The 11,461-nt window shown below is 45.0% G+C and overlaps 1 protein-coding gene across 1 annotated transcript; it reads left to right on the plus strand.

The window, feature by feature from the left end:
- The first annotated feature begins 6,217 nt into the window (after positions 1-6,217).
- LOC119456783 (estradiol 17-beta-dehydrogenase 8-like) lies at positions 6,218-9,265 on the plus strand. Its single transcript, XM_049669075.1, has 2 exons — positions 6,218-6,464; positions 8,867-9,265. The coding sequence occupies exons 1-2, from the start codon at positions 6,219-6,221 to the stop codon at positions 9,263-9,265; spliced, it is 645 nt and encodes a 214-aa protein (XP_049525032.1). The 5' UTR covers position 6,218.
- The last annotated feature ends 2,196 nt before the right edge of the window (positions 9,266-11,461 follow it).

The following is an 11,461-nucleotide window of genomic DNA, read 5'->3' on the forward strand; positions in this document are numbered from 1 at the left end:
CGAAGTTCCTTAGAAAATATGTGAAGTTATGTAGTTTATCATTGGCGATGTTTTTAAATTTGGTCAATCCAGGTAGGAAAACTGGAAAAATATGCGTTTATGCTTATGTTACTAGGGGTTGAGTGGGCACGGATATGCCAGTGCTTTAAAAATTTGAGTACAGTGCATTTATGATTTGCAATGTGTCAAGTCTATATGCAATATTTTATTACGCTGTTCTAAACGGAGCAGTTCCATTTACTTTTGTATGCGATGTTTCGATGTGAACGTTTTAATGTTGCTGAATATTGTCTAAGTAAACTATCAAATTACGTTTACACGATTAGTTTTAAGCATGATAAATCAATAAAAATGTTACGGTGTGTCGTGAACCAAGCCTACGCGCAGTATTTTTAGTGCATAAAAATTTATTTTGGTACGCCAGCTTGCATTTGCTACCTGCGCGCGGCATAGCTTTTTTAAATAAATCACATAAGCATTTGCGTTTGTGTTTAAAATCAGGTTACTACACTTATTTGGCACTGCAAGAATGCACTATACTTAGAATTGTACAGGTTACAGGATTTTATAAAATGTTATTATTTCATATGACTCAAATTAAAATTATAAAACCAATAACCATTGGCGCACCAAATAAATGCTACTGTTTTTGGCCAGCGCAAAGAAACCTTCCCACGATTTCACGGTATTTATAGTGAGAACCCTAAAAAGACTGTCACAATGACTTCACCCTTCACTGTTGCCAAATGCCTAACCGATACACTAGGCCCAGGCTACAAGGGGGCGAAAATAGGCAGCGGTAACCTCCTCCTTGAAGTTCACGACCAGCACCAGCATGGAAAACTCTCCAGTGTGATAGCATTCGGAGATCTACAAATCACGGTGACCCACACCGATCGATGAACAAACGCAAAAGAGTTAATGTCTAGTGGAGACATTTAACCTGACCGAAGAAGAGCTCCTAGAGGCTGTAAAGAAGAAAACATGACACAAGTACAACGAATAAAGGTAGAACGAAACAACGAGAAAATTCCCACGACGCATCTAATCCTAACATTAGCCCCCAGTACTCTCCCAGAGACGCTCGAATTAGGATGCACTAAAATCCGAGTAAGACCGTAATCCCAAAGCCGCGTAATTGCTTCAAATGCGAAGGTTCGGCCATGGCTCGAAGAGCTGCCGAGGCCGACTGACTTGCGCAAAATGTGCTCACCATGAACACGCTTACGACAACTGTAATGGTGCCCTCCATTGTCCAAACTGCAATGTTGTCCATACAGCATATCCTCGGTTCTGTCCTACATGGAAAAAAGAAGGCATAATCTCACTAAAAGTAAAATAAAACATATATTTCCCAGAAGCAAGGAAGCATCTTTCGTTTCTTCATGCTGTAGGATATGCTGGTGCGGCGCGTAAGGTGACAACGCCGCCGAAGACTCCGGCATCGGCCCGGTACAGAAAAGAATGGGGGCAACTTTAGCATTCGCAGCAGTGCCACTGGCCTCCCAGGCGACAGCAGCCAGTGCCGCTTCGCCGTCACTGAAGTAGGGCCCATAAACCTCTGGGTTGGTAGGTTCCAACAATTATTTTGTTTTGTTTACCGGGTGATCGGGCCAGTCAAGCTGTGAATTGCAGCTTTTCTCCCATCACACCCAACCACGTCTATGTGTACTTTTATGTACCTGCCATGTGGTTAAATAAATTCAAACTCAACTCAAACTGAAACTCAAGGCTTCGTAGGTGAGGCCCTCACGATGAACACACCGCTCACTAGAGCGGACGTCCGGTGCCTCGCAAGAAACAATGAACGTTACTCCTAGCTAGACGGCGCAGCCAACGGCGAAGGACCACCGCGAGTCGCAGTACCGCGGCAAGAAAGCCAAACTCCGCATTACGGGGCCAGGAATGCACTCAGTAAGCTAAGCGACCTTAACATCCTTTTCTTAGACACACAGTGCAAACTTCTATTTTAACATGGATACTGGTATTATACAATGGTACGTCAGGGGTCTTCTCGGGAACTTTGATGACATTAAAGAACTGTTACATAATTTTAATCCAAAGATGCCGTGTGCTCAGGAGAGACACCTTATATCTAAACACTACAAACTTTATCCGCCAATAAGTCATTTTCCTGAGAGACCAAGAAGACGCTGTCGCGTCGTCCTGTGATGTAGCTATAATAGTCGACAGAGGTGTTTCCTGTCGGCTACTACATCTCCGCCTGCAACTACAACTGCCTACAGCTTTAGGTAGTTGAGTAGCACTGACAATAGGGCAAGTTGGTACAGATGCATGGCTTCAGAACGGCGCAACAAGGAAGACGAACAGACGAAAGATCACACGAACACAAGCGCCGACTCACCCCAACTAAGGTTTATTCCACATCACAGAGCAGATTTATACACACACGTGGCCACACACAACGCAAAAAGAACAACCAAAAACTAGAACACGTTAACCATTCAGGTACAGGATTTCTTTATCCTGTAGCACAACAGAGGGACAGCTGATACAAGACTGTTTTTTATTTTGAATGTTCCAAGCTTCGATTACTTCCCGAGTCGTCTTATCATGATGCCTAGAAATAATGCTTGTGAGGTTAAACTGAGGCGTGCAGCCGCACTTCTGACAGTGCTGAGAAATGTGCGAAAAACTATCACAACGTAGGTTGGCCGCATGTTCCCTTAATCGCACGTTAACAGATCGGCCTGTCTGGCCTATATAAGCAGAGCCGCAAGACAACGGCAGACTGTAAACCACATTCGTGGCACAACTGATGGCCGGATTCTTGTGTTTGACACCACAACCTTCTTTCTTTTCTTTTTTGGCCTCTGCCTGTCTCCCTACATGGTTTTAAAGACGTCGCAGGTAGATATGGGGTAGAAGTGGTTTTTTCTGTACGAAACAAATTAGGGGCTATTTGCGAACGTGTTATCTCTTTTGGAAGTGACCATTTTCCTGTCATCTTAAACCTTACAAAACAGGCTGAATGTTGTACACACGTTCCTCGACTGAAAGGCGGTTTAGCCGGCTTGACGCGCTTTCGTGATCTAACACATTTATCTTGGGATGATATCCGTGCAATTAGTATTGGCGGTGCAGTAGCATACTTCGCAGCGTTTGCAATTGATGCTCTATCAGTATGTATTTCCTAAAGAAACGGGTCGCCTTTGAAACGACATATTTCACGGTGGAATAAGCAGTGTAAGGATGCCCGGAAGAAGCAAAACAAGGCTTGGAATCTCCTTCGTAACTCCCCAACCATAGAGAATCTAATTAACTCCAAGGCTATTTAGTCACAAGGAAGAAGAACACGCTGCCGTTCTAAGCGGAAAAGTTGGCAAAAATACATCAGTAGCATCAATTCTTATACAGACGAAGTAGAATCCCGGAACAGAGCCAACAAATTAAAAGGCAGACAATCTCATCCTCTACCACTAGGAAATATCCAGGAAGATACTCTCTAAGGTCAATGTAATTTTCTAGGCGCACACTTGGAACATATTTCCAGTTCATCCCACTATTTTTTAAGATATCAACGACAAGAAGAGCAACTGCCCTTAGATCGGAAAAGCGCGCGAAACGAACCAAATAATTGCCCATTTAGCATGGCTGAATTTCAGGCTTCACTGAACCTTTGCAATAAATCTGCCCCAGGAACCGACGAAATAGTTTACGACATGCTTAAACACTTAAACGCTGAAACTCTCAAAACACTCCTGTCACTTTTCAATACCATATGGTCTACAGATTACATTCCGTAAGCTTGGAAACAAGCAATCGCAATCCCAGTTTTCCAAGAGAGAAAGGATCCTTCCCTAGATGTCAGCTACAGACCCATAGCGTTGACAAGCGACCTGTCTCTGCAAACTATTCGAGAAAATGCTAAGCCGTCACCTGATTCATTATCTTGAAAATAACAAAATACTAGATCCCTTACAGTGTGGACTCAGGGAAGGCAGATATACTATACACCACTTTGTCCATATGAAAGCGACCATCCAGGATCCTTTGATACACAAGCAATTTTTCCTTTCAGTATTTTTTTACATGGAGAAGGCCTACGACACTACGAGGCGCTTTGGAATTCTCCGTGATTTAATTACTCGTGCCTGAAGGCAGAATGAAATGTTGAACATCCATGTCGCTCAATCATTCGTGACGTATCCACTGTCAGGCTTTATCGCAGTCGCCCAGTTATGAGGACTTCTTTGTCCCTGCATTTGGAAGCATCGGCAGAAAAAAAAACAGAAAAAAAACAGGTGTCCTACTTCGAGAAACTCCCCAAATCACTCCTACTCGCATTCCACCACTTTGGCAATGGCAGACCATCGAGGGTGATGTTGCCGCAGAGATATCTCCACGTGCCAGTTACGAGCACTCTCGCGAGGTACGCTTCCAAGCGTCTCATCGCACCGCCGTTAGAAAAGCGCCAGCGACGCCTTGCGGATGGCGAGACAGCGCGTGTCGTTCGTGCACGCGCACGCGACTGCGCGTGTGCTCAGTCTACGGACGTGGTTGACAGTGGAACAGGGCCCTGTTAACTCTGCTTGCGAATTGTGTGAATGGATTTTAGTCTTCAGTTTCCGGGCACAGGTTCGCCCACAATAAACCAGTCTGTTTAGTGTGCTTCATTGAAGAGTGCTACGATATCTCCTTCGTATAAATATGAACACATGCACCTGAAACGCATTTACGCTCTCACGTCCTTGAACTACACGCAAAGTACTGCTGCACAGAATTTTACGCAGCTGCTTCAAATTCTCTCTCTGGTGTGGCTCGTGCAGCTCTGCTAGCGTCGTTTTCAACATCCATGCATTTAAGCCAGACACCAGTATATTCACTGCTGAAGCATACGCCATACTGACGGACGTTAAACATATAAAGCAGACAAATGTCACTAACGATATTGTGTTCACGGACTCATTGAGCGTCGTTAGAGCCCCAATTAATGAGCTTACGGAAATACAGGAAGTTCCAGTTAACTTGGGCCAAACTTTAAAAATATGCCAACGCTGCGTAGCTGGACAGAACCAAGGTAATGTTGTTTGCCGTCGCTTGGAGATTCTCAGATTATTTTTGCATTTCTCCTCATTACATAAACAATCTTATTTAATAAATCAACTTCTCAATTATTATAATTAGATGAAGAGTGTCAATGACAAAATTAAAGAGCAACATGAGAAACTCCCGATACAGAGCTTTCTCGTGATCAATACGTACTACGTAAAAGTGTTTTTTTGAACGTGAAAGAAGCTCGCGAATGCACGCAAAATTGCCGCGCGACTGGCCGCTCGAGGCACTTTGCCTGTATTCGCGGGCATCTTTCACGCTCGAAAAAACACTGTTATGCACCACGTATTGCGCAACAGAAAGCTCTGTATCGGGAGTTTCTCATGTTGCTCTTCAATTTTCTCATTCACACTTCTGGGCCATCTCGTCGGCAAAAAAGCGTAGTGCGCGGAATTACGCCTTTCTTCCCACGCTTTTGCCATACCTTCCTCCGCTTTCCGCCTCATTGTTCCTCTGCACCCTCCTCCACGCGCTCTGTTCGCTCTCGGCGTTTTTTTATCCGCCGTTGCTATCCCTTCTCCGCCGTTGACGCATCAGGCAAGGTGCGTGTGACGCAAGCGATTGTCAATGGACTGATCAATGCTTCGCAGTAGACAGCTGTCAATACCGGTGGGCCGTAACACTTCATGCATCGCGCTGTGGCACTTTCGTTTGTTTCATTCGTGGCATTTCTTGTGTGCTACATATATGAGCTCATATGCTGCTTAAGGTTCTATATTCGGAAAGGGGTGGTATGTTTCACATTAGATGCAGTTTCATGCTATAAGAGCGTGGACCTCTATATATTGCTCTAACAATAAGAAGTGTTTCATTTTTGCGATCTCACTGTAAATTACCGTTCCGAGCACTGAAACACTAATCTATGTTCAGGCAATCTATTTTCAGGAAACGCACCTTTGAAACACTCTGAATGATAGCATCCGCAAATAGAGCTCCGAAGTTTCGCGACTCTGAAAAATGCAAAGGCAGGAACGTTACATTTTAACTCGATGGTGTATTCTCGCGTTATGCAACGACTTATAGCCCTGATTTCTATCGTATGAATGGCTCTATTCATGGGAAACTTAAATAATAAGAGTGGGCTCTCATGTTTCTCATGAACAATGTATTGAGGGAAGCATATACACATGTTAGCATACGTCATGTGCTTGGGCTATGCTGAGACTTGTACCTCGTTTCTTGCAACAGGTTGCCTCGATCACAAGGCTATGCAAGTGGACGTTTGTGACGCAGCCTCGGTAGAACGCCTTTTTGACGCCGTGAAGAAGTTCAGCCCAGCGGCCGCCAATATTGTGGTCAACTGTGTGGGGCGTTTGAACATAGACAACCCAACGGTTGTCGAGATGAGCGAGGACGTCTTCGACTGCTCTATTCGGGAGAATCTCAAGGTGACCTTCCAAGCTCGCGAGTTGCTCAAGGACTTACCTCGATGGCTCAATGACTTTGGGATTCTGGTAGCGGATGCGATTCCCATCCGCGGCGGCCGAATTGCTATGTAGATGAGATACGAAAAGGCCCGTTCACTGAAATTTAGGTAGATGTTGAATATGAGTAACTCGCTACATTATAAACGAGAAGAAAGGGAACCGAGAGGCCCGATTTTTATTAATCATATCATAAGAAGCCAACAAACAATGACACCAAGGACAACATAGGAGAAATTACTTGTACTTACTAATTGAATTAAGGAAATCATAAATTAATGGAAATGAAAATAGTTGAAAAAACAACTGTCCGCAAGTGGGAAAAGAACCCACGTCTTCGCATTACGCGTTCCATGCTCTCACCATTGAGCAACCGCGGAGCCGTTTTCCCATCCACTCTCTGGGGTATTATGTTTTTAGAACTAGATCTAATCCTGGGAGTGTTAGCCAGCACCACCACTCACAAACCATAGGGCGGACGTGGAACATCCTTTCTTCCGCGGCCGTCAGGAGCACGTGATCTTTTTGGGTGATGGCAGCTGGTCAATAAACCCACATATGCTACCTGGATGCATCAATGTTGCCGGATTCGAGCCCTCGTTATGTAATGAACGAGAAGAAGGGGAACCGAGAGGCCCGATTTTTATTAATCATATCATAAGAAGTTCATGGTTCATCGTTCATCACATAACGAGGGTTTATTGACCAGTTGCCATCACCCAAAAAGATCACGTGCTCGTGACGCCCGCGGTAGAAAGGATGTTCCACATCCGCCCTATGGTTTGTGAGTGGTGGCGCTGGCTAACACTCCCAGGGTTAGTTCTAGTTCTAAAAAAACATAAATACCCCAGAAAGTGGATGGGGAAACGGCTCCGCGGTAGCTCAATGGTGAGAGCATGGAACGCGTAATGCGAAGACGTGGGTTCGTTCCCCACCTGCTCACAGTTGTTTTTTCATCCATTTTCATTTCCATTTATTTATCATTTCTTTATTTCAATTAGTAAGTACAAGTAATTTCCCCTATGTTGTCCTTGGTGTCATTGTTTGTTGGCTTCTTACGCTAGATTATAAGAACCCGCACACACTTGGTCATCACCAGTAAAATTGCGTGGTTGGTGTGAGCCCAGCAAACACAGTGGAGATTTATTTGGTTGGATTCATGGGGTTCAACGTCCGATTGTAGCACTAACACAATGAGAGAGGCTGTAAAACCAGTAGTGGATTCGGCATTTTAGTGAGCTTTTATGCATTATGGCCCCATCGAAAGGCGGCTGCGACCTCGAGCTCATTAGCAGAGCCCTAAAGCCACTGAGCCATCAAGGTGGGTAGTTCAGGAAGGACTGTGCGGCCCAAATCCCTTGTAGATAATTCATATCCATGCCATCGTATGAAATTCTGCTGTCGACTCGATTGCGAAGGTAAGGTCGTGTCATTTCACCTGAAGTCGTACATTTGCGGCGTACTTAAAATTTGCGCTGAGCGGTAGCCTTAAAATTGCCATATGAAATTTTCGTTGTGGTCTTGTTTGGTTCGTGATATAACCACGAAATCATTATCAATGCCCTGGACCACAAACGATGGGACAACTGAATAGGAAAGGCTGCCTCGTCACATTATGAGTGAGGCCGGAGCAGTAAACAAGCATGTTTATCTAGAACGAATAGTTGATGCCATAGAAGAACAAAACCTGCTCGAATAGAGTATGATCTAGCGGATTTGAGAGACAGGTTTAAGTACGTACGCTCACAACAATATGCCTATATTGCGCTCACAACAATATGCGAGGAGGCTAAGAAAGAAATATGAAAGAAAAGCTGAGGAGCAGAGAGTGAATAATGACAAGAAAAGTAACAGGCGGTACAAACGCAGTAGAGAGAACATGATGAAATAGGAATCGCATGTGGGTACGTACGTGTGTGCAGGCTTCAGAAGGGAAGAGAAGTTCGGCAGAGATGTTAATTAGGTGAAAGTTTCCAGTTTTCTAGCTTGCACGGGGGTGCCAGTAGTGGGTTAGATGGAGAAATAGACGTTCAAGTTGACACTAAGACCATCAATCTTTTATTGAGTTTGTGGTGTAATACGCAGGAACCTATCACCGGTGGTTTGTCGGAGCGAATGGATGCCACAGAAGCGGAACCACTGTATCACGGCCGCTCGTTAAAAAAAAAAGGTTTTCGATGCACGCGGCAGGCCGCACCTTTTTTTTTATCCAGCGGCCGTGGCTGTATAGTGCTACAGAATTATTAGACCGGATCACAAGATTGAGGGAAATCTAGTCAAAACGAATTGCAGATCTGAGGGCTTGTCCGTCATCCTGCATTGGACATATTTACATGATGATAAATATCATTATCATACTCTCGCAGGGACCATTCCTGGTCAGCCGAGCTGCGGCGCGTGCCATGCTGCAAGCCGGAGTCACCGATGGAGCAATTGTTAACGTGTCGAGCCGTGCTGCTAACGATGCCGTGCCGCGCATGTCGGTATACGCTGCCGGCAAGGCCGCGATCGTGGCCTTCACGCGTTGCATGGCAACCGAACTGGCTTCGCGGGGCATCCGCTGCAATTCCGTGATGCCCGGACTGACAGATTCGCCGCCCGTGCTCAGCATGGACGATGAATTGCGCAACGCCCTATGTGCAAGCGTCCCCCTAGGTCGACCAGCCACGACCCGAGAAATCGCAGAAGTCGTCGTGTTCCTGTGCTCTCCGGAGAGTTCGTACGTGGTGGGCGCCGCTTGGGTGGTGGCCGGAGGAAAGCAGTAGGCGCGCCACTAGCAAAGATGCACTGGGGAGGTTGATGATATACGGAGTGTCCTAGGTAACGTCAGTATTGATCTGAAGAAAAGGAAAAGCACTGCATTCTACACAGATATAGCTCGCATATGCGATATTGTTCGTAATTACTTTTTTTAATGACGTGACATCTGTTTCCAGGTGACATGTACAGCTTGGCGCCTTTAGGTAGCATCAGCTGCTCCTCCTCGCTTGGCAAAAAAGATGTAGCCCAGTTTAAACACAGTGGGGTACAACAGTATCACAAAAAGAGCCAGTCAGCAATCTCAGAAAGCAATATCATTCTGTACCCGAGTCCAGGGACCCACAGAAGGTGAACATGTATACAGCTGCATATGTGTAAGCACATGTGCTTCGCATTCTCCGAGAACACATAAAGAAGTTAAGTTTCACAGACGAGTGCACAGACCACACGTATGCCCATGCATAACGTACTGCATAAACTGTTGTCGAAACTAACAAGCATAGACTTACATCGTACATGTAGCTTTCAACGGAAGAAAATAAACTTTATTGAATAGAATGCGCCGGCAGTTTGGTTTTGGAGGCCTCAGGTGGCGGCTGGAAGTCCTTGGACTCGGGCGGATTCTTCGGCTTTTAGCAGTTCAGGCGGCATCTTCGGCATTTCAGCGGACACCAAAATTTAATATAGATCTAAGTTATTCATCTTTTCTAAAAAAATTGAACAGCAAGCGCTTTTTGTTTTGAAGCCCCGCTGTTGGCTATTTCCAATGATCGTCGATCCCACAGCATTAGATTTGTCCTCAAATTTCGTCTGGTAGTTTCCTGCATTGGATTGTCCGAGCCGGAGGTGTTGCAAATCTTCGTCTGCGTAGCAACACGAACACTGCGGACTAGGGGCTCGTTTAATCCTGCACAAAAATTGCGGCGTAAATGTTGTACCAAGTCTCAAGTGGTCCAGTAATGTCTGATTTTTTGTTTACCTCAGCTGTGGTGACAATGACAATTTTACACATGGGCTTGTAAAAAATAGCTCAGAATTTTTAAACTACGTTGAAAGAGGAAGGTTTAATATTTCCTCGGTATTGTATATTGTACACCCGATTCGCAGCTGCATCTGCTCCGGTGTTTCCAGGTGACCTGGTATCCACTAACATGCTATGATTCTTCTCACTTCCTTTTGCGAGCTGTTTTAGCATTTCGTATGATAAATATGTATGCAAGAAATGTTTACCTTCGCTTTTTAGTCAGGCGAGCGAGTCTTGAGAATCACCTAAAATTACCCTGTTTTGTCTATAATGCTATGAAGCGCAACGCCGATCATGTCCAGGAACCTGGGACATCGCCGAACAGCGCCTCTAGCGGCCGCCTCTGCAGGCATGCGCGTTTTCTATGGGAGACCGTCATTTTTCCCAAATAAGTAATCATAGAAGCCATCTTTCAAAATATTCTCGTGTAAATAGGGTCTAGGCGCTTAGCCCGACATCTCATCCAAGCGGTACCATTACTTACGGCAGGAAGCCCCTTCCAAATTGCGGGCGAAGTTTAAAGTATGGGAGTCTATGGAAAAGCCCAAATTATGGAGGCTTTCTTTTTTTGGCCAGTAAAAGCAATTTGCGACGAACCTATTGCATCGATTGACGTATTCCCGGGGATTTATCAACTTCAATGACTCAGCTTTCAGCTAGTTGCAGCAGTAGCTCTTGAAATAGCAAAAAGGTCGTTCCAAAATCGCACTTTTCATAACAAGGTCGCGGAATTTATTGTAGTACGTATATAAACCTAGTTTTTGCCTAGAGCAGCGCATGTAAGCGATGGCCGAATGTAAGTTAAAGAAAAAGGTTTTGATCCCTGGAGGAATGATCATTCGACGGACACGCTTGAGTACATCTAAGTAGCAACATTCCAAATAAGGCGCACGATAATGGGGAACAGGAAAGAATGCGTCTATCAGTGCCGCAGAAATTTCTTTACGGGATGCAGTGAAAATATAATCCAAGCTAAAGCGAGCTTTAAGAAAGTGAAAGCCTTCAACAACCTCTTTCAAGAAGCCCCAAGGAGCAGGTGGTGCATCTCTGACAGATGACGACACAACTATTTCTGGAAGGTAATTCATTAATCGAAGTTGTAACATCTCTCTTAGAAAAGACCTGTTTACATCACGGAAGAAGAATAACCGGGAGACAAGTTGCCTAACAAAAAGGT

The sequence above is a fragment of the Dermacentor silvarum genome, chromosome 6 (genome assembly GCF_013339745.2).
Source record: "Dermacentor silvarum isolate Dsil-2018 chromosome 6, BIME_Dsil_1.4, whole genome shotgun sequence".
Lineage (NCBI taxonomy): Eukaryota > Metazoa > Arthropoda > Arachnida > Ixodida > Ixodidae > Dermacentor > Dermacentor silvarum.

Excerpts from the sequence above, each read along its gene's own strand:
- LOC119456783 (XM_049669075.1), top strand. The coding sequence starts at position 6,219 with ATGTGCTTGGGCTATGCTGAGACTTGTACCTCGTTTCTTGCAACAGGT. Across the intron at positions 6,465-8,866 it reads CTATTCGGGAGAATCTCAAG|GGACCATTCCTGGTCAGCCG; the intron begins GTGACCTTCCAA and ends ATACTCTCGCAG.